At 50.6% G+C, this 23,643-nt stretch overlaps 1 protein-coding gene across 1 annotated transcript in view; it reads left to right on the top strand.

The window, feature by feature from the left end:
• The first annotated feature begins 1,453 nt into the window (after positions 1 to 1,453).
• Positions 1,454 to 23,643, top strand: part of Pstpip1 (proline-serine-threonine phosphatase interacting protein 1) — a 46,645-nt gene continuing 24,455 nt past the window's right edge. Inside the window, exons 1-2 of the mRNA XM_052761121.1 lie at positions 1,454 to 2,087; positions 2,620 to 2,829. Coding sequence (XP_052617081.1) covers positions 2,794 to 2,829 — 36 coding nt within the window. The 5' untranslated portion in view covers positions 1,454 to 2,087; positions 2,620 to 2,793. The remainder of the gene's footprint in view (positions 2,088 to 2,619; positions 2,830 to 23,643) is intronic.

The raw sequence follows: 23,643 nt of genomic DNA on the forward strand, positions 1-23,643 counted from the left end.
GAAGGCTTCCTGCAAACCTCTGTGCTATTCTACATCCTTCCATCTATATTCCACCAGTTCGCTCGTCCTGCATGGTGGCACCTTCCAGGCCTTATTGTCCTTGTAACCCGCCCTCCCTCCTTGTGACCCACCTCCTCATCACAACACTGTCTTCCAATCCCACCCCATAAGGAGAAATCTTCCTGGAACTTGTCTTTTGGTCTGCAATTCCCTTAACAAAGAAACCAGGCCTGTTCCCCTCCTGGCAGACATGGCCCAGAAGGGCCTGAGAGGAGATGGTGTCCAGCAGCCTTTGTGGATCTAAACCGAGGAGAAGGCCTCATGGTTACTGTGACTTTCTCCAGCATCTGTAACACCCCCACGGGGTCAGTTCTCACGGCAACAGTGCTAAGTGCTACCTACTCTTAGCCAATGAGACCCCGGGGAGATTGCCTGAGGAGCAGGGCTTTGGAGAAGACGGCGTAGGCTTCCCTTTTCTTATTTGATGTGGCTGCATCTGGAGGGTAGGCCAGAGGTGCTGCTGCTCACAGGGAAGAAGACCATCAGTAGAAGAGGAATTCAGAGGGGCAGAGCTGGAGCCTCGATGCACAACAGCTTGAGAAGGCCTGCTTCCACACCCCTGTAGGCTGACAATAATGCCTCCCCATGCACTCTTACTCATCTTTTGTACGGTGCAAAGCCTTCCCAGCTGACACATACAACACTGTGAACGCAAAACCACGTGCCAAGCCCAACGGCCTCTTTCGATTCAGGTTCTCCACCTATCTGCTGGGGAGAGAGGGTCGGGGCAGAACTGGCGTGTTGGTGGGAAGAACTGAAGAGGCTGAGGACGTTTGTGCTGGTGTCATATAGGCCTGGGACCACACCAGCCCTCTGCTTCTTGGCCCTTAGAACTTGAGGGAGTTAAGGTAATCATTGAATTTCTCATCTTAAGGATGAGTGTGGAACGAATAGGGACTGAGAGACTTGATGGAGCACCTGGCACTTAGTAAGTGCCCCAGAGCCAAACTGGCCGCCCTGGCCGTTCTGTTCTGCGGCTGAAAAAGGGAGAGGGTGAAGGCAGGTCTTGTATTTAGAAGGTTTGAAGGATGGGAGGATTTGCCTCAGGAATGAAGACCAGGGGAGGCAGTCCAGAAAGAGGGCTGGGATTCCAGACCATGCTGGCACACACCATCTGCCATCCCAGGACTCAGGGTCTCCTTGTTTGCTTCTGTGTGCACCTGGCTATCTATCTGTTCTTCTGAAGGATCAGAGTTCAATTCCCAGCACCTGGATTAGGAATCTCACAACTGCCTGTAACCCCCGCTCCAGAGGATCGGACACCCCCTTCTAGCCTCTACAGGTATCTGTGCACATATAGGACACACACACATATACATACAAACAGAAATAAAAAATAAATCCTTTTAAAAAGATGCTTATTACCTCAAGTCCCAGGAGTCTAGTACTCGATGCTTCCAGCACCAGGCTCACTGTGTTTCTTCTTGGGGGGCTGTTTAAGGAAGCCTGGGTGTACCTCTCTCTAAGCCCTGGTATATGTAACACCCACTTGGGAGTGTAGGTGCCTGATCAACCCAGGCGGTCCTAAGGTAAGCCTCAGTGAGGGTGGTGATTTGTGGACAATCCCTGACTCATCCTTTTCACCAACCCACCCTGGGCTCAGGACTCCCAGAAGCCTCTTCTGCTGAGTGGGCAAACCCTGTCTTAGGATTGTGTTCCCTGGGATTTGCTCTACAAAGAGAAATTCCAGAGGTATTCTTGATACAAGATACTCTTCCACAGACCGGAGGTGGCAGGTAGGGGAGGCTGAGGCTCTGAGTCTGAAGGTCAGTCAAGGTCCTTCAGCTTCTAAAGAGAAGGACCCAAATTAAAGAAAAGCTGAGCCAGAGCCGGGGCTCCAGACTCCTGTCTCTCTGTCTCTCACAATCATGGACTGAAGCTGGAATGGGTGAAGATGTGCACAGGTACCAGGACCCATGCCACACCAGGCTGAGCCCCGTTAGCTGGTTACCTGCTCACTCCACCTCTGTGCTCTCACAGCCGCTGGACCACAGCTGAGTCTGCTCCACACTGTGAGCAACTTAAAGGTGGGACCTGGTCTGAGGCATCAACTGCTAAGGTTGGAATGAATTGGGCGTGTCCTAGACCTGGGTGAGACCCCAAGAACCTATCCTCTTGTGGCTTGGGCAGACAGGCGATAGCCCCAGGATTCCTAAGTTGATAGTTCTAAGGCTAAACTGGGCCAGGACCTGAGCAGGCATCAGGGTGGCAGGTGGCAGGCGGGGCTGCGCAGGAGAACGAACGGGCTGCAGCTCCACTTCCTGTGGGTTGGAGCCCTGCGCCTGCCCTGGGGGAGGTTGCACAAACCTTCCTGTGCAGGCCTCAGGCTGCCTGCCTGCCTTCCTGGCCTGTGCACATCCTGCCTCTCTCCCACTCTCTGCCTGCCACCTGGGCTGCCTGCCCTGGGCCTCAGCCTGTGTCCTCCATCACCGGGGCTGGCAAGGGCCTGGGCTGATCCGTGGTCCACCCTCCCAACGCTGGGCAGGGCTCCTTCCTCATTCCGCTGCTGATTCTAGTCCCAAACGAAACAGGTTGAGCCTTTTTCCCTCCCTCCGGCAGTTGTCTCTGGCTTGTGGCTGCCTTCTGAGCTTGCTGACGGCGCCGGCTGGAAGCAGGAGGGAGGGCCTGGGCCAGCCGCGCTGGGACTGTGCCGGGCTCCTGGCTCCTGGCCCATGTTCAGCCCTGCTTGAGGCAGGAGTGCCTACTAGCATTTGACACAAGAGACGCCTGAGGATGATGGCCCAGCTGCAGTTCCGAGATGCCTTCTGGGTGAGTGGAGTCGGCTGGGGGCGGTGAGCTTGCGGAACAGGTCCAGTTGGGCAGAAGTGACCTGGGACGGTGGCATAGAGGTGGCAGCCCTGTGAAGGGAGTTTTCTCATAAAAGTTGTGCCTTGACTTTGGTCTTAATTATCATAGCGGTGGCCTGAGGCACAGCCTCTACTGACTTGGGACCCTGGCTGAGATAATGATTTCTCTACAGACATCATGCCCAGAGGAGGCAGAGGGATGGCCTCTGTGCTCACAGGCCCATTCTCCTCTGGGACATGCAGCCCCAACAGCAGAGCTTACCAGGACAGTCTAATGGAGGACTTGAAGAGGACACGAGGGGAGGGGAGGGGGACCACAAGGGACACGTCAGCAGCCCTGGCCGGCACCAGGCCACCTTTTGTTCAGTTTGGTTCCCGGCTTTAAATGGGCTGCGTAGGTCATTTTTTTTTTCTCTCTCTGGGCCTCAGTTCCTACATCTATATGATGCCGGTAAATACAAATAAACATTGGACAACTGAAGGTGATCTGCCGTGGTCAAGCCCTGGCCCATTGCTGATGTCATTTCTCTTTATCTCACCTCCGACACCCTGCACACCTCAGGTCCTAAAGAAGGCTGCCGGGCTAGGCAGCTCCCTGCTTGCCTTTTCAAATCCCCCACAGGTGTAAATCAAATCTTTTCACCCATGAAAGAAGGAAACCTGGCTAGTGAGGGCGGTAAGGGGCCTGGCCCGGGCCGCAGAGCTACCTCACCGCTCCTGTTTTTTCAGCTTCAGCTTTTCCTCTCCCCCTACAACTCCCCCACCCCACCCCACCCCAACTGTCCTCTCTGGTGCTTGGAGACAAGTTGAGACCTTTTGGTTAAAGCTGGGGAAGGGTTTCTTCTGAGGGTGGCACCGCCAAGCCCACAGGGGACTCTCTAGATTTCTCACTCACGCAAATTTCTCACTCATGGGATTCCAAGCCTCAGCCTGGGTCCTTTCCCGGGCCGCAGCCAGGAGGATGAAAGCTAAAAAAGCCATCCTTCCTTCCTTTCCGGCCAGCTTTACTTGAGGCCCACGCTAGAGTGTGAGTGACCTTCCTCCCTTGAAACTGACTGTACAGAAGACACAGGACCTTGCCTGGAGAGGGCACCTTGTGCCTGCCTGGGCCTCAGTTTCCCTATCTTTACCAAGAGAGTGTAGGACCAGTCCACAGCTAAGGATGGAGACAACTGGCTTGCCCATCTCATTCACCAGGGTCTTCATTTGCTCAAGCCGACAGCCAGAATCCAATTCCTGCTCTGATTTGGAGCTCTGCAGCCAGGGAAGGCCACGGACCCTAACCATTTTGCCCCTACTATCTCTATCCCAACCCCACACTCCTGGACTCACCTTCCCCAGATCAAAGCTGAGGGGAACAGTAGCCCCAGGGGCAGGACCCAGGCAGAAGGACAGTCTATAGGGCATCAGGGTGTGGCTCAGTGGCAGCAGCAGCACCCCAGGGCTGCTTCCTGGGTGGTGTCACACCCACACCCTGTGCTTGCCACACCTCTGGGCTGCTGCAAGCCTCAAGGGCTTCAGGCACCTTCTCATCTCCATGGCTGGCTTCCTGGGCCTGGGTTAGGAGAAGCATCCCTGGGAAGGCAGAGCAGAGACAAGGAGGAAAGTGGACAGTGGGGACCTGTCACACTGCCCTGGGATCCTGCAACCCGGCAGCACACTCTTTGAAAATAGTCTTAGGCCTGGAGCCGTGGCATATGCCTGTACTTTCAGCTCAGGTCAAAGTAAGTTCAAAGCCAGCCTGGTCTGCATAGTAAAAGTATGTCTCCAATAAGAGGGGCGGTGGGGGGGGGACCAAGGCAGTGAGTGTGGTGAGGGAGAAAGAGAGAAAAGGACATCTAGCCTTTTTTAAAAAAAAACTGAAATTTTATTTTTATTTTATGTGTATGGGTATTTTGCCTGAGTGTGTGTCTGTGCACCGTGTGCATGCAATGCTTGTGGAGGCCAGAAGAGGGCGGCAGATCCTCCGGAACTGTAGTTAAAGATGGTTATGGGAGCAGGCATTAAACCCAGGTCCTCTGGAGGAGCAGCTGAGGCTCTTAGCTGTTGAGCCGTCTCTCCAGCCCCAACATCTAGTTTTTAAGTAGTGGAAGGAAACCTCTGAGCTGGATGGAAAGTATGTAATATCAGAACACATCATTGATTTAGCAACTTTGTCCATCCTGACCGCAAATGGGAACCAGCCATATTTTTTAGCTTTCTTTTCATTTATTCTTTGTATCTTTCATATCATGTCTCCACATCATGTCTCCCGATTTTACTCATCTCCCTCGCCGCCCCACCCCCATGAAAGAAAATAAAATTTAAGAAAAGAAAGTGGGGGAGGAAGAGAGGGAGCATCTCCTCATGGAAGCTGCCGTGTGGCACAGTGAGTCAGGCAGTAAACCCCTTTATCCATCGATTTTTACATGCAGGAGTTCATCCCAAAGAATCATTGGTCTGGTTCTTGGCCCCTAGTCTGCTACACCATTGCCGCAGGACCCTCGCTGGGACTCTCCCTGGACATCTAGTTGCTGTCCTGTGTCGTGGAGATTTTGCAGCCCTGAGTCTGAAGGACTGACCCTCCCACCCTCCCCCCATGCTCCAGGAAATAACAGATGGGGTGGATGTTGGGGTGGGCCAACACATAACCCTGGTTCTGGACCTGGGTAGCTGCAGGGTTGGTCAGCCCGCCAGCTCTCCGGCCTCTTCACCACCAGGGTGAGCTCTCCAGCATTGCCCTGGCTAGTTCACCCCTGGCAACAATGAGCAAGGATTGGGGCCAGTTCTCCCACTTTCACATCCTCAGGTCGGTTCTCCCACACCTACACCTTCAAGGCCAGCTCTACTGTGCTGGCCAGGCAAGGTGTAGGGGCCGCTTCTCCCAAATGCTGAAGCTGATGAGGGCCAGGGCCAGCTCTCCCACCTGCCTCAGGCATCGATGAGAGGGCATCTCTCCCCGACCCATGCCCCCAGATGGAAGATGAGGGGTGGGGTTAGGTCTCCCACGCTCATGTTCCCGGAGTTGGCTCATCTGTCAACACGATCAGCTCCGCTGTGCTGCCCAGACAAGGGGCAGGGCCCACTTTCCCGAGTGTTGCAGCTGTAAAGGGGTCAGTTCTTTTGCCAGCTGGAGGCCGTGGGGGCAAGAGTGAAGGGCATCTTTCCCTCATCCCCACCACCACACTGCAGATGAGGGAGGCAGTATCGACCAGCAGTATTTTTGACATCAGTTCATAATAAGGAGGGAAGCAAAGGTTTCCTAGGAATTAAAGATGTCGTTATTAAGAGCTATCATCAGAACTCATAGACTTTACTTATAGGAGATGCCCCAAAGTTGTGTGTGTGTGTGTGTGTGTGTGTGTGTGTGTGTGTGTGTGTGTGTAAGAATGGATGCACGTGTGCCATGGTGTGTGTGGATCAGACGATAGTCTCTGGTGTTAGTCCTCCCTTTCACCTGTGGAGACAGGGGCTCCTTGTTTGCTGCTGTGAGCACCTGGCATCCATCCGGCGCTTGGGCTTCCAGGAACTCTGTCTCTCTTTCTAATCTTGCCTTAGGCACTCTGGGATTATAGACATGAGCTACTCCGGATTTTATGTGAGTTTCGGGATTCCAACTCCAGCCTTTATACTTATGCACTTGCTATCTCCCCCGCCCCACCCTGAAGATTTTAACAGGCCCCACAAAGTTTATTTACCCACAATTTGAACAGTAGTGATGAGGACTATCCTCCCAGCCAAACCGCCACAATCTTTATGAGTTCAGCTGGCGCTGTTGGCCGAAGATCGTCTCTGCTGGCTTGTTGCTATTGGTTCTCTTGAAAGGAAGGGCCTGGAGAGCCATGACACCCTCACCTGTGTAGCCGGCTCCCTCGCTCCCAGTTGTCTGCAATTTTGCCCTAATTACACATGGCCTCGCCTCGGGTTCTGGGGGAAAGGGCCAGAGCGTATACACAGGGAAGGACTAGGGGAGAGGTTCCGTCTGTGAGGCCATGGGTGAAGCTGTCATCCCTGCTGGGTGCACCTCTTCTGTGGGCTGCCTTAAGATCGTCCACGCTCCTGCCCATGACCTCTCATCCATTGCTCAGTAAGTAAGCTCATTGGTTCTCTTCTGTGAAACTCAGTAGAGTCCCATAGCAATTTGTCATTGGGACCATGGGAGGAGAGGGTAGACGTTGTTTATGCCTCCATCTAGGGAAGGAATTTTAATAAGTGTGTCCCATGGGGGCTTGTAGATACAGTCATTAGTAGAGGTCTGTCTGGGGCCTGATTCATAGCTGGTGATAGATAAACATGGGTGGACCTGAGCTGCTAGAGACAGTCTCACCTGGTAGCAATGGAGACAGAAAAATTATAGAAAACAGATATAATAGACTGGGCATGGTGGCACACACCTGTAATCCTGTGTTTGGGAGGTGGAGGGAGGGGGATAGCAAGTTTGAGGATAGCCTGGGCTACAAAGGAAGCTGTAGGCTAGCCTGAGATACACAGCAAGGCCCTGTCTCAAGTCCTCTCTCGTAGCAAAAGCAGATATAATGACTTGGAAGTGGTGGGACGTTTGACATGGGAACAGCTGACCAGTCCCTCATTAGCCATGCATTACAGTCCATCCATAGAGCCCCCATGGCACTGAGGACCTGCATCCAAGGCTGGCTGCTGTGGGGGTGAGTTGGGGCGGCTGGCCCCAGCGAGGAGGAGAGATGGCTTGATTTCTGTTCTACGTTCACCTGATAAAGAACATTGCAGATCTACAGGTAATTTGTGGCTGAGCCTCAGAGCAGGACCTGTCCTGTGAGACCAAATTGAGACCAAGAATACCAGCTTCCCCCACTGAGAGGGCTTCATACCCTATAGACCCTGCTCAGCACTGGGTCACAAGTTTAAGAAAGTCCAGGCCACCACAGCCTCAGATGCCGATGACTGCGAATGTCCCAGGGGCCACTTGCCTTCCTGAACTCATTTTTCCTTTGGTTTCCTTTTCTGTGTTCTGTGTGTGTTTCTCAAAATTACATTTTAATTTATAGGAGGGCTCACCCACTGTGGCATGCCAGTGCAGGTCAAAGGACATCTTACAGGAGTTATTTCTCTTTCTTCCACCACAGAGGTGGGGATCAAGTTCGGGTCCCCGGCTCGGCAGTAGTCACCCTTGCCCACTGAACTGTCTTATCAGCCCCTGCAGATAGTTTTGGAGTAGAATTCTGTGCTAAATGATCTAAGACAGACCTTTGAGTTTTATTTCCACGATCTAAATGAGATTATCTTGCCTTCAAGGTGTCACAGTCCAGTTGGAGAGCTTGAGGGCCCCCACTGATTGGGCCAGGCAGGGTATGTTTTCAAACAGCAGTGACTTCCCTCCCAGGCCTCTCTGCTCCCTGGGACCTGTACAGCCAATGGCCTTTGCAAAGGAATTCTTGGGTATTGTTCTAAGAGAGAAAATCTATTTCTGAGCCAGATTTTCATGAGCTCCACCTGATCTCTTCGGGGATAGTTGAAAAGTAGGTATGAAAGAGGCTGAGGCCCGTATGCTGGCATGGGCCCTCACCTCCTGTTTGGGAGCTAAGGACGCAGATGAGCTTTTCCCTCTAGTGCATGATTATATCTCATCCTTCAAGGCTGGGCCTGTTGCTTCCCTATGTGCCCCCTTAGCTGTGGGTGCCTCTTCCCCTTCCCAGTCCCGAGATTCTGAGTTTCCCCATTTAGGCTGAGAGAGGAAAACCAAGGGGCCCCATCAGTGGGGCCTAAAGTCACTTGTCCCCTCTCTAGGACCTGTCTACCGTGGTGCCAAGATAGTTTGCCATTTGCCATGCTCTTGACAGTCTGCCCTGGGCTGTTAAAGCTTTGAGTATGTCTTCTTAAAACAAAAACAAAAACAAAACATAAAATCAGTGAATATAAGACCCAAAAAGGAAATTGGGAATTGAGAAAAAAATTAGGGAAGAGTACCCTTATACCACACCACACAAGCAGTACTATTTGGCTATATATGATTTAGTTTACATAGGTATACTATGTGCATAATTTTGTATTCTCTCTTTTTCTGTTTCTACTATTTAAATTTTTATTTTAAACTGTGGTAAAATACACGTATAAAATACATCAATTGGATACTAGCCTCTCAGATGTAGCAGTCAGTTGAAGAATTTGTCCTTGGATATTTGTATAAAACCACTGAGACAAAAATTCAAAACGTGTGCTACTTAACAGGAAATTGTTCTGATATTCACAATAAAGGGAACCGAAAGCATTGTTTCCCAATCTACTGTGCCACATAGTTGGCCAAATATGAATCAAGCATATCACAATCTGCTCATCTCAGAGTCTGGCATTCTCTTCACAACGGTGCACTTGGGAGGCTGAGGCAGGAGGACTGTGAGTTTGATTACTGTGGACTACATAAGGAGTCTGAGTCTAGTCTGACTACACAGTGAGACCCCGCTCCACACCACAAAAATGAGAGGCCATGAAGCAAAAGCTGGGATCACTGTGGCTAATCTGAGCATGGAGGAGCCAGTGGGAGGCAGAATGCTATTACACACAACCCAGGGACTGCAGGGGATGGTGGAGCCAGGCTGAACTACATATTGTGAAGCTGGCAGCAAAACCTGGGCCTAATGGTTGTCCACGAACTACCAGCAGCTGGTTGATGGGTGGTAGCCATGATACCAAAAGGCTGCATTTCCCTGTAGGGATTTGACTGGCAGGGCAGGGAAAAATTCAACTGACCCCATCTGTTTGTCATCTTAACTCTCCTTCCCCCCAGTTCTGTAGCCCTGGCTGTCCTGGAACTTGCTCCGTAGACCAGGCTGGCCTCAAACTCAGAGATCCGCCTGCCTCTGCCTCCTGAGTGCTGGGATTAAAGGTGTGCACCACCACTGCCCGGCTCATCTTAACCATTTTTTAAATTATACAATTCAGTTGTCTTAGGAATATTCACATTGTGGTATGACCTTTTTTAGCATGAACCTGGACACAACTGAGCCTTCCTCATATTCAATAGCGACCATAGTGAATAGCAACACAGTTCTTCAGCTTTTGGATTTGGTGGACAGGCTATAATTTACTTACCCAGTCCCCTAGTGTTGAACTCTTAGGCTGCTGCAAGTTGTTATTCTGGCCAGTGATACAAGGGATTGATCTTTGAATATAAAGATTTTTCACTTGGAGATTATTTCCCGGGCATAGATGTCTGAGACAAACCTCTGCTTTAAAGAATGGATCAGCTACTCCTTATACTGGGTCGCTTTGCCCAGACTTAATACATGGGGAAGTGCTTCGTCTTATTGCAACTTGACATGCTGTGTTTTGTTGATATCCGTGGGAGACCTGCCCTTTCCTAAACAGAAACAGAGTGGGAGTGGATTGCGGGGGGTGGGGGGGGGTGGGGGGGGTGGGGAGGAAAAGAGTGGGAACAGAGAAGGGGTTGGGGGAGGGCCTGGGAGGAGAGGAGGGAGGGGTGACTACAGCCTGTGATGTAAAATAAATTTATTTAAAATAAAATAGAGTGGGTCAGCCCCTTCCTGCTGGGGTGAGCAGCTGCTTTGGGACCTCATAAAATCCACTGGCTAAGGAGGAGGTTTTCACAGCAGCAGGGCAGATCCAAGTGACTTGGAAGGGCATGGGCCTGTGGGGGACAAACCAAGCCAACGAAGCCTTGAGGAAGGACTTGGAGCAGGGCAGGACCTCATTACCTTGGGATCAGTGGCCAGTGGCTCCATGTGAGTCAGGGGCTAGGAAGCCACAGGGACTTGTAGAGAGGGCAGGACTTGAACCAGGAGGCTCTGGTGTCTTAGCCTTGGCTGTCATTAGCCTCCTCCCACATCTCCCTGCAGTGACTGTTGGAAGGAATGGGGATGGACAGTCTGAAAAGGCCTGTAAGATGTGATCCATACATACATACATGCGCATATATAAAACTATAGTGCATGTGTGTGTGTGTGTGTGTGTGTGTGTGTGTGTGTGTGTGTGTGCGCGCGCGTGCAGGATGCTGTGGGCCTCATATGCAACCTGTTGTGAAAAGTTGGGGGTCAGTAGACACCAGCATGAGCACGTCTTTACAGCAAGACTCTCTGAGGGGATGAATGAATATAATTAGCTGCTGGAAGCATAAGAATAAAGAAACTGATGAGGGACAGGGCTAGGTGTCTGTGAACATTTTCATAATATAAATGTATCTACTACTGAGTTTTGAACCATGCCAATTTAACACTCAATGAATTAAACAAATCAAAATGAAAAGGAGAATGTTCGTTTCAGTTTCCAAGAAGATTTTTCACGGCTGCTGAAGTCATCCCTACAGGAACAGAGCAGCGCCCCTTTGTACTAACACCAAGATGGCTACTCCACATGTGTCCCCTACTCTAGCCTGCAAGGAGATCTAGTCAGTGGCTTCCTGGCTCCATGGTGGGAGCCAGGGCACAGGCAGCTCAGTGCCCTCTGCTCTTGGCTTCTAAGCTCGTTGGTTCTTGGTTCAGTTATAATCTGAGTGGGATGACCTTCTGGCCCCCACCCATGTTAAGACTGGTTTCTGTGGATTTGGTAGAGGTCAATTTTCTCCAGTTTTTCTCATTCCAATGGAGTAGGTAAATATAGAGGACATACGTCACACACACACACACACACACACACACACACACACACACACACACACACACACAGGACATTTGAAAACAAAACCAAGTAATTCCTGCTTTCAAGCCCAGAAGGTATTTGAAGGCCAAGTTTGTGGTTTGATAGCATTACCTCTTGCAAAGGCTGTGCATGAGGGCAGCCAGAAACCAGCAACTTGGCATGGCTGTGCTCATTCAGCTGGCATGACCAGCTGTCTGAAGGGTTAGGAGACCGCCGCAGAGGTTTGCGGCTGTGCTGGGTCCGCTTTTTGTTGTTGTTTGTTTTGGTTGGTTGGTTTGCTTTTTTTTGGTTTTTCAAGACAGGGTTTCTCTGTGTAGCTCTGACTGTCCTGGAACTCTGTAGACCAGGCTGGCCTCGAAGTCACAGAGATCCGCCTGCCTCTGCCTCCCGAGTGCTGGGATTAAAGGCGTGCGCCACCACCGCCCATCTTGGCTCTATCTTTTGCAGTGCCTGCCTATAGTCACTCCAGGGTGTCCTTGCTGCAGGATCCACTCTGGAGAAAATGTGAAGGAAGGCGATTCTTGATGACCTGCTCTGCACTTTAGAAACGCAAACATTTCCCTTGCTCTTCTGGCATCTGCATAGAACTAGAGCACCCCTGGGAGGCTTGGGCAGGGGCCACAGTGCTTGCTTGGATATTAGGGGGTGGGGAGGATTTGGGAGCTAGGAGGAGGGCAGAACAGAGGTGTGGAAATGAGGAGAGGGCGCCGAGGACATTGTGCAAAGCAGCTGGCAGCAGGCGAGCCCCGCTGGATTGTGAAAGGCTTCCATCCCTAAGGGGCGGCAGAGACACTTCCTTCTGCCTTCTCTGATGCGTTCCTTTGGTGGCCACTTCCTCTAGTGCTAAATGGTCTGTGGTTGCAGGCCACAGCTGGACTGCCCTCCCACCTCACCCGAGCTGGCTGGCACCGCAAAGCACTCCAGGGGAAGGAACTTAGCTGGGAAGCTGAAAATGCCTTGACTTTGAGCTGCTGCCCTCTGTGAAGGCCACTCCCTCACAGGCTCCATTATTTCTAACTTCCAGATTTCCAGGGGAACAGGCTTTCCTGACGCCTTGCCTGGTATCACCCTCACTTGCTGGGTGGGCTTGGAGACAGTCATTTCTCTTTCTGAGCCCCACTTTACTTATCTGTTTTGGAGCTATGAGTCACTATCACCTACAAACCGGCTTGGAGGAAGGGGAGGTTCTCGGCAGTGGTAGGGGACCATAGTGAGCTGGGCCAGAATGGGTCTCAGGGAAGATTTATAACTGCTTTCATGTCTCTTAAACATAAATCTTTCTAGAATGCCTCTTTAACTATGTCCAAAAATTACATTCTACCACCAGAGAGTTGTCTCTTTAGTTTTAAATCACAAGATGACCCATGTCCTCTCCCTCAATTACACTAATGGTCTCATGAGATTGTTATTCCTTTTTTTAATGATTTTTTTTTCCAGTTAGGCACAGGGTGGGGGGCCCGGGAGCACACATAACTGTAATCCAAGCATTGGAGAGGCTGAAATAAGAGAATCATGAATTCAAGACTAGCCTGGACAATATAGCAAGATTCTGTCTCAAAATTAAAAAAAATCCCAGCACTTGGGAGGCAGAAGCAGGCAGATCTCTGAGTTCAAGGCCAGCCTGGTCTGCAAAGCGAGTTCCAGGACAGCCAGGACTGTTACACTGAGAAACCCTGTCTCGAAACAAAACAAAACAACAAAAACAAAAACTATATAACTGCCACCTAACAACTGAGTTGGGGAGATGGTTCCATTGGTAATGTACCTGCTGGGCAAGCATGCGAGCCTGAGTTTGGATCCCCAGCACCTGTTAAAAGCCAGACCGCATGCACCTGTAACCCCGGCACTGAGAGGGTGCAGGCAGGTGGATCCCTGAAGCTCCCTGGCCAGTCAGCACAGCCGAATGGATAAGCTCCAGGTTCAATGAGGGACCCAGCCAAAAATAAAGTGAACAGCTGAGGAAGACCCTAAAGTTGACCTCTGGCCTCCATGTACAGGAAAATGTGCACACACACACACGGTCAAAGTACACACATGCCCCGCTACACACCCAAGAACTGCACACATTAATGGGGCATCATGAAATGGGTTGATTGTGTAATCATATCCACTTAAATGCTATCTTTTCTTCATTGTGAAACTTCCAAAAATCCTTATTTTCAGCTTTTCGGAATGAATTTACAGTATTATCAAAGAGTCTTATGTTCCTAGTCTAGCTGTGCAGGGAGGAAACAGGCTGGTAGAGGGGAAAAAAGACTAGGAACTTGGACCCAAGTGGGCCTCGGCTGCTGTTAGTGGGATTCTGGAAGGGGTGGTGTGTGATGATGCCTTACCCCTTGAGCAACGGTGATGGAGCCGATAGGCGGGGCAGCCGCCATTAGGTGATAGCCCCAGAGATTCGCCACCAGTGTGAGGATGGGGTGCCAAAAGGGACCCAGGGCTTCTCAGCTGCAGTGACAGGAATGGGAAATGGAACCACGGGGTGGGGGTGGGGTGGGGGGAGAGAGCAATGGTTTGAGGCAGGTATCAGCTTGCTAGGTTCAACGGACCACCGGAAGGACTGTGTGTGGCCAGAAGGAAGGACTGAAGCAGCCAGAGGAGATAAGGTCAGAGATAGAGCAGGGCCAGAGCTCTCAAAAACCCCAGTGCCTGGCTCCAGACAAATTAGGTCAAATTCTCTGGGGGTGGAGCCGACCTTAAATGTGTGGCCATGCCGGAATACCGCCGGAGCTCGCTCGTAGCTGTAGTGACGAGTCCTGTGGCTGATGGAGCACTCATTCAGCCTTTATCATTTGCATGGCTTCCTTGACTCACCTGAGAGGCAGGTGAGTTTGAAGGTTTGGTGTCTGTGTGTTGGGTTTTTGTGGTAAATATATGTAGCATAGAACTGACAATTTTACCAGTATTAAGTGTGTCAGTCAGTGATATTAAGCATATTCAGTGTTTCTAGAAATGTTTATTGTCTGAACAGAAACTGCTCCCCCTAAATGATGTAATTCCTTCCCATCCTGCTCTGTTTGCTTTCCAGGGCTATGACATGATCCCTGAGGAATCAGCTTATTAAGAAGGAAGGTCTCTTTGGCTCATGGTTTCAAATGTTTTCTTGGTCCCTCCCTGCATTAGCCTGTAGTGAGGCAGAAGATCGGGGTGAGCAAAGCTGCTCACCTTACGGGAGCCAAGAAGGAAGGTGGGGAAGAGAGGGAGGGGGGATGGGGACAGGGAAGAAGGAAGTGGAAGGAGAAAAGAGAGGAAGAAGGAGGGGAGAGATGGAGGAAAGCTGGGTCCCAGTACCTTCCTCAAGAGCAGGCCCTGGTGACATCACTTCCTTCCGTTAGGACCCACCTTCTAAGGGCTCTGCCACCCTCTAGTAGTGCTACAGGCTGGCAGCCAAGCCTTTGACATGTAGGTCTTTGGATAAAATTTATCTTCTAAACCACAACATTCTCTCCTCATCCCATTTCGTCTCTATTCGACATGTGTGTGCTGGGGTAGAGACAGGAGGGCTGGGCTCTGGGGATTGAGCCTAAGGCCTTGGATTCACAAAGCAGGCACTCTCTCACATATCTGTATCTATCACCACCTCTTGCTCTACTCATTCCAGTCGTGTTTGTTTGGTTTGAGACAGGGTCTTCCTATACAGCCCGGGCAGCCCTTGAACTCTGCCTCTACCTCTAAACGATGCAATTGTAGCTGTGTGCACCACACCCAGCTCTGCTGTCTACCTCTGTGAATTTGACCTGTCTGGGTACCCACATTTATACAAGCAGAGCCCCACCATATTTATTCTCCTCTGTCTGGTGTAATAGACTTGGCATAACGTCTGTGAGGCTCATTCACGCTGTAGCATCTGTCAGGAATTCTCTCTTCTTGTATGGCACAATTGTGTTCCATCACAGTGAAAGAAAAGGGTCTGGAGTCTCAGGAAAATGACCACACAATCGAAAGCGTTTTGGTAAAGCAGAACGTTTGAATTCTGCAGAAGGGGCTCTGTGCCCAGTTGAACAGGCAAGCATGCCCACAGCGGGCCCTGCTGGGTTTTTATTCCTAAAGCAAAGGGGTCCTGGGCCTCACTCACTCTGAGTGGTCTGAGCTTGGACTCACCTTCTTGTACAATTGGCTGATTTAAAACAGCACAGCTGTAAGCAGAATGTAATTTGTAGCAAAAAGAGAAACTTGAGCACATATTTTGATTTCAAGAAGTACTGGCTCTGGAGGAATTTGAAATTCTACCAAGCGGCTTCTTTTTAAAAACATTTTTTGTGGAATTTTGTTTTATTGACCACTGGATAGAAAAAACAGCACTATTTCTTCATAATTCAGACAGAGGGAATGTGTGCCTGGTCTGGCATTCACCCATTGATGGATATCTGTCTGTGTCTTTCCTTTCAGCTATCATGATTAATGCTGCTTTTCATCCAGTGCAGACCTAGAATTGGGGTTCCTGGGCCACATGGTAATGGCCATGTTTAACTTTCCACCCCCAATGTTGGGATCAAACTCAGGGCCTAAGTGCTCTACCCCTGAGCTTGACCCCACATCATCAACATCCTGACAAGCTGGTTTTCATGCAGACTGACCCATTTTGTATTCACTCAGCCATGGGGAAGGTGCTGATTTTTCCATCTCTGCTGGGCTTGATTTCTTTTTTTCTTTTTTCTTGAGTCATGGCAGTCCTCACCGGCATGAAGTGGTGTCTTATTGTGGTTTTGATTTGCAGTTCCCTGATGACTAATGATGTAGGGCATCTATTCCTGCACTCATTGCTCACTGGTGTATCTTCTTCGGAGAAATGTCTGCTCAAGACCTTTGACCATTTTCGAATCGTGTCCTTCATCTTGTTGAGTTCCTTACGTATTCTAGATGAGTGTTGTTTACTCGGCATGTGATTTTCGAATCTTCCATTCTAGTCTGTAAATTGTCTTTCTAGTCTCTCGATGTCCTCTGATGCACAGATGTTCACTCTGTAGTCAGGCACAGTGCACCTGTGTTTGTGCTGTTTGGTCATAGTGTCGTATTCAGGATGGCATTGTTAGCCTCAGTGTTGGGAAGCTTTCCTCGTTTGTAGGTCTTCTTTACAGATTTTTTTTGTTTTGTTTTGTTTTGTTTTGTTTTGTTTTGTTTTGCGAGACAGGGTTTCTCTGTGTAGCTTTGCGCCTCTCCTGGAACTCACTTGGTAGCCCAGGCTGGCCTCGAACTCACAGAGATCCGCCTGGCTCTGCCTCCCGAGTGCTGGGATTAAAGGCGTGCGCCACCACCGCCCGGCTCTTCTTTACAGATTTTTATAGCGATAGGTTTTATGCTTCTGTTACTGACACATTTTGTGTTGGTCTTTGCACATGGTATAAGGTAAGGGTCTGACTTCATTCTTTTACACGTGCATAACTAGCTTTCCCAACAGTGTTTGTGAAAAAGACTGTCATTTCCCAACTGAATGTTCTTGGCACCTACGCAAAATCAGTTGACCAGGGGCTGGAGAAATGGCTCACTGGTTGAATGGACTTTCTCCTCTAGAGGATGGGAGTTCAGATCCCAGCACCCAGATCAGGTGACTCACAACCACCTTTAACTCCAGCTCCGAGGAGTCTGATGCCCTCTCCTGTCCTCTAAGGGGACCCACACAAATGTCACACACACACACACACACACACACACACAGACACACACACACACACACCACACAAAATAAATCTTTAAAAATCAATTGATGTTAGATGTGAGGGTTATTTCTGGGCTCTTTAATTTTTTTTAATGTGTGTGGGTGGTGACCTGCCTACACGTATGTCTGCATCACCTGTGCCTGCAGAGGCCAGAAGAGGCCACTGGATCCTCTAGTACTCAAATTACGGATGGTTGTGAGCTATCATGTGGGTGCTGGGCCTCAAACCTGGGTCTTCTAGAAGAGCAGCCAGTGCTCTTAACCACTGAACAACCCCTCCAGCCTCTGTTTCTGAGCTCTGTATTCTGTTGTTCTGGGGGTCTGCCTTTGGGCCGGTACCGTGTCTGATTACTCTAGCTCTGTAGTAAAGTTTGGAATCAAGGAGTCTTGACTCTTCAAACTGTTCTTTTTCGAACTGGTTTCGGCTGGTTGGGTTGGGGTGTTTGGTAGGGTATTTTGTTCTCATTTAATATAAAGAAACTGAGGTCTGGGCCTTCCTTTGTTTACCTTGTCTGGTTTGGCTACCCACTCAACAAGTTCCCATTGCATCCCCACCCTGAGTGTACTAGGGAGGCCCCATAGTGGTGGACTCTTCTTGGTGGTGCCCTCTGTCTTTTTGGCAGGCTCTTGATCTCTATCCCCGCTTCATGCTCCAGATACTCTCAACATTCTTCAAGGGAGGGTCTGGGGAAAGCTTGGCAGCCCAGTCACTGCCCTCCTCCATGGACCATGCTAAGCCTGATGGGAATCAATACTGCCGTGACCTCTGCCTGCCTGAAGCTGTGAAGACTGTGAAAATTTGGCCTTCTGGCTTGCTTCCAGGACCACAGCCTTGGAAGCAAATGGTGTTCTTTCCTTGGTATCCTCTCAAGACCTGTCCTTGCACTAGCTCAGAGCCTGTTCTCCTGATGCCAGGTCTCCAGACCACAGAGGATAGGAAGGGCAGCTGAGGACAGTTGAAGCAAGCAAGGCTAGGGGTGGTGAGCAGGGGTGAGGTGAGGAGGGGTGAGGTGAGGAGGGGTGAGGTGAGCAGGGGTGAGGTGAGCAGGGGTGAGGTGAGCAGGGGTGAGGTGAGCAGGGGGAGCCTCACAAAGTGTAGACCACGTTCCTGGAGCTGCATGACCGCTGGATCAAGTGGGATGGGGGATGGGTGGCGTCTGCACAGCTCAGTAGGCGAGAAGGGGAGGGGCTGTGTCAGGAGTACCTGTGATGGCTCTCACTTTGATGCAGAGAACTGAGTGTGGCTCAGGCCAGGAGCTGAGTGAGAGGCAGGATCTTCCACCAGCTTGTGGGAATTTCCACCCAGGCTTCAGATAATTCCCAGCCTTAGAGGAAGGGATTTGTATACAGAGATTGAGAGGAAATGTGTGTGTGTGTGTGTGTGTGTGTGTGTGTGTGTGTGTGTGTGTGTGTGTATGTGTATACACTTGTGTGTACAGGTGCAAGTGTGCATGCCACTGTGTGTGTGTGTGTGTGTGTGTGTGTGTGTGTGTGTGTGCCTCAGCCTCAGGAATTCCTAACTACCTCGTTTGTTTGTTTGGGTAAGGACCTTATAACAGCTCACTGATTGGACTAAGCTGGCTGACTAGCAGGCTCCTGGGATTCAGCATCTCTAGTCCTCCAGTGCTTAGATTCCGAGTGTGCTTTACCACCTGAGCGATCTCCCTGGCCGGAGAAGGATCTGCTAAACTATGAATGTGCAGGGGCCCTCAGCCTGCCCAGCTTCCGGGGCCCAAGGGGAAGGAAGCTCTTGCTGTTTAGAGACAAATTTTCCCAAGGTGTGGCTCTATGCAAATACTCACTGACTCTGTTTGGCAGGGCAAAGCAAAGTCCCAGCTCTGACAGAGTCCTTTTCTTAGAGAGTGCCGTCTTTTTCCTCTCGCTCTGCCCTTAGAACCCAAGAGCTGCCCTACTTCAAATCTATGTTCATGGGTGGTCCAGGGAGCCCTTCCTGCATCTCTGGTTTCTTGTCTAGAAAGGACATGGATATAAATCAACTTCTGTGGCTAGAAGACTAGACCGGGAGACACACAAACCTTAACAAGGAAAGGGGCCTCACACACATTCACGGAAGGTGCAGAGCCTGGCTAGCTCTAAGTCTCGAGGATGGCTCAGCCAGAACAGGGATCCACTCTGAGTCCAGACCCTACTGAGAATGCAGAAGAGCCTGAAAGGCTTTTTCCAGAGGGAGTGGGACAGGCATGGACTACCCTACAGGTCCAGTAGCTCATTTCTGTCTTTTGAGAAAACCCAACGCCCCCCCCCCCCATTGCAATTCACAGCCACAAAGCAGGATATCCTACACCAGCCCTGCAGAGCACGAGGTGTATGTATTCACCCAGTTTCCAGATGGAAATATTGAGACCCAGATAAGTATCACCGTGAGACTCCAACCCCAGTTCTCCTTTTCAATTTCCTTTTTGGTTGTCTTTTAGTCAGTGTGTGCTGACCACAATAGGCACCATCTTCCAGAAGCTCACTGAGGTTCCTTCATGAGTCATTTCATTGAGTTCTCAGGGCCCCTGGAAGGGACAACGATGTTTGCCTTGCTTCACCCAGCCAGTGCTTTCAGCACTAGGGGTTAAGTGACTAGCCCAAGGCTGTGTCTGCGTTAAGTGGGACTGACCAGGACCAGAACCCCATGCTCAGTTCTTCTGTGTCCATTGCTGGAACTCCCTCTCAGGACAATGCTCTCCTGAAACATTCTCTGGCAGTAAAGGGGAGAGGCTATGATACCTGGGGCCGGCACTTACAGGGGCAATGCCTGAGCCTTTGGTGTCTGGTTCCAGGTGGAGGAGTCCCTCACAGGCTACAGGAAGGAGTCCTGTGTGGCCCAGCTAAGGGTGTGCTGTGAGCAGCGTCTGTCCATCCTTTGGAGACAGCCTGGGACCCTTCAGGTTGCTATAGAGGTTTGGGTCTCCTCCTGGTCTTGGGGTCAGGGGAGGCTTCCTTCCCTCCTCCAGCTCCCACCTCTTTATTCACGTACCCTCACCCAAGGCATCTGCTCTCCGACCTTACTCTCCGTGGGACCCTGGGTAAGCCCTGGACAGTCCGCTGAATCCACGTGACAGGGGCTCCATGGACGGTGTGCCACTAGGCTTGCTGACCCTGCGATGGGGACAGTCACACCATTGTGTGACAGACCCACAAACACAGCACTGACTTTGCAGGCTCTGTGAGGACTGGAGGGGATCCTGTAGCAAGAGCACCTGACTCGTGCTGGTCTGTACCCCACCAGGTCCCCCATGCCACTGGCTTCCTCTTCCTGACTTTGGAATCTGTCTCTTTGTGTTCCTTGGGATGCTTCAGTCCCTCGCTTTGTCTGACATGATTCTGCCTTGGCCAGCTGCAGGCCACTTCTTCAGACTCTGTCTGTCCCCACCCTCCCTCCTCCTCCTTCCCCTCCTCCTCCATGATGGCTCTGTTGACTGCTACCTTGAAAGTGGACATAAGAACTACAGACTTCATCCCCCAAGGGATTCACTTCCATCTTGGGCTCTGCCTGCAAGGTGTTCTCTTCGAGGTGCCCCACACCCTTCCCCATTTCTAACATTTTGGTTTCATGAATCAGGAGACAGAAGTAGAGGTTGCGTTGAACCTTTAGACAAGACAGGGTAGGTGGAAGACAGCAAGACCTCACAGAACAGGGTCCCTCAAGGACCACGGCAGGGTATCTTTCCTTCCTCACAACTAAGATCCATTTCATTTTCTTTTTTTTGACATGGGGTCTCACTATGTATCCCCGGCTGTCCCAGAACTTGTTATGTAAGCCAGGCTGACCTTCAACACAAGAGATCTGTCTGCTTTTGCCTCCTAAATGTTGGAATTAAAGGTGTGTGCCACCATGCCTAGCCATGGAGGCTCATTTAAAAGCACAAAGCTTGCCAACCAGCTAGACCTTATTCAAAAGCAGGTGTGCTCACCCAACATAGTGTAACTTCTTTCATACTCACTTCCCATGTCCTCGGGACCACTACCACGGTGTGTACCAGTTCATGAGCAGTAGGCCCACTTCCACACTCACATTGTCTCCTCAAGTGGTTCCTGGAAAGGCTTGAAAACTCACAGCATTCTCTCTATTAGGCTCCCAGAGGTTACAAGGTAGCCATCATCCACATCCCTGTGGCTCCCTGTACTTTGGAGCCCGGTGTGGACCTACGATCCTGGCAGGTTAGCAATGCAAGGGAAGGGCCTGCAAGGCCAGAGGAAGTCATTAGACTGCAAGCTGGTGGAAGGTTCTAGAAACTTCTTTCCAGCCTTAAGCTCTAGTTGGCCCAGCTGGACACAGAGCAGCTCTCACCTGAGAGGGGGGGTAAGAGTTTATTCTTAAGCCAAATATGAATGACAATGGCCCCAGGACAAGTTGCCCCCCAAAATATGGTCCATGTGGAAGTGTTTTATACTGCAAACAGTGCTGGGCTTAATACACACACATATTAGTTATAGAACAAAGGCTCTCATACATCGAGGCATTTACCAAATACATTGGTGGTGACCACAGGTAGGTGAGTCACAGCACAGAAGGGAAGCTGACATGGGTTTTAGATGCTGTCTGATGGCATTCCCGGCTTTGGGATTGGTGGAAGCTAGCGGCCTGCCAGGTGTACACTTTAAAGGCTCTCAGTCACAAGATCGGATGGGGGCTGGGTAATGAATGGCTTTCAGAGGGACTGAAAGCAGCCCAGGATGACTTGCCTTTGATCTGTAACATTTGAACTCCCCATAATCTTGAAGCTCGGTCGCTTGGCCTCGTAAATGCTTTCATACAGGGGCAGTCTCCCTCTGACAACGTTGGTGTATGCTCATCTGCCCCCACGGCTGTGCCGTGTTCTCTAAAAGTAAATTTGCCTTTGCTTTCTTTATTGACCCTGTCTCTCCAACTCCTAGGCTGAGCCATCTCAGAAAAGCCTCAAAGCACTGCTCTCCAAAACACGTATCTGTTTGTACAGGGCCCTTCTGGCCCCTGCGCCAGAGGTACCTGGACACAAAACATGTAGATGAACAGGTGCCCTGAGCCTGAGTCCTCTCTGGGCAATTCCTGGCCTGCTGGCACATCACCACCAACGGGCACTCTCTACCTACGCTTGTACTGCACTACATTTCCAAGACGACTCCTCTCGTGGAAATTCTTCTGTGAACTAACCTGGAATTTGCTCTCCTGTCTCTGCCTCAGTGATCAAGGCTTGGGCAGCTGGAAAAGCCAGCCAATGGTATTCCTCCTGGCCCTGATGGCCCAAAAAATCTATAGGTAGGGCAGCATTCCTCTAGACCTTGAGTTTATGAACCTCTCCCTACACATCCTTCCCTCCACTAGACTTCCCAATAGACTCTCTAGGCTAGTGATTGGCACACTCACTGATGCCTCTAGCCATCCATTGCCCCTCAATCCATCTGTCTGTCCATCCAAGTCAGACCTGAGTATTTAAGTCTTTACCTTCCATAATTAACCAATCAGTGTGGAAATGAGCCCCATCTCAGGGTAATTACGGGGGCAATGGAAAAGCTTGCTTACTGCCCATTCACTTATCCTCCCTATGTGTACAGTGGGTATCACAATACCAGCCTCAGAACACTGCTGTCAGAAGGAGAGGGGGCTAGCTGTTTAATGACTCATTAAATCCACAAGCAATCAGGCTGGTCCCCTCCTGGGGCCCCAGCGCCAGCAGCAGTCACAGAGCTACATCCTCCGGAAGAGTCCCTAGGTACTTCTCTGGCCCGTCATTAGGTGCGCGGCTGAGCTCTGTCAAGCACAGGCTCTGAATACCAGGCCCTACAAGGAGCCAAGCCACATGCCTGCCACCTTCCTGGAGTTCACAGTCTCTAGGGCATTGTGTTTACTGTGTCAGGTTCCCCAATAGCCTTTGCGGTTGGGTTTCTCAGACCACAGGAGACAGGCAACGGGAAAGCAGTTGCTAGTGACGGAGCAATGGCAGGCACAGAGGATGCAGAGTCCCTGCTGTCCGAAGGCTGAGCTAATTGCTCAGCTCCGACTCCATTCTCATCAATAAAGGCTGTTTTTTTTTAAGGCTTTTAAAAAATGAAGAGCCCATGAGAGACTAGTAAGGGTTTCGACTTGCAGATCTCATTACCCAATACTCGGGCACCTGCTGGGGCTTTTTTAGCCATTTTCAAATAGAACCCAGGCAGGTCCAGCCTAGTATCTAAATCTTACTGTCTAATGTCGTCTGAAGTTCCTGCTCTCTTAGCTTTGCACAGGGAGCCTCTGTAAGCAGCCGCAGCCATACCCTGTCCAGAACTGCTAGGGCAGATGAAACCACTGGTCAGCATGATACCACCGCTCAGACTCACGGCAGCACCCTGCTGAAGAGCCTCCGAGAGTCACTGTGTAGCCTCCTCGGTCTGGGAGGTGAGAGGTGCCCAGCTTCATTCCTGGCACGTGAAAACTGAGACTAAAACCCAGGCCTCCCCCGAAGGCTAGAAATGATCCATCCTCCATGTTTTTTATTCTGGAATTCTATTCAAGGGAACCTTTGATAATGGCTCCCCCCCTCC

The sequence above is a fragment of the Peromyscus californicus genome, unplaced genomic scaffold, assembly GCF_007827085.1.
Source record: "Peromyscus californicus insignis strain IS unplaced genomic scaffold, ASM782708v3 Scaffold_11__1_contigs__length_118956290, whole genome shotgun sequence".
NCBI lineage: Eukaryota > Metazoa > Chordata > Mammalia > Rodentia > Cricetidae > Peromyscus > Peromyscus californicus.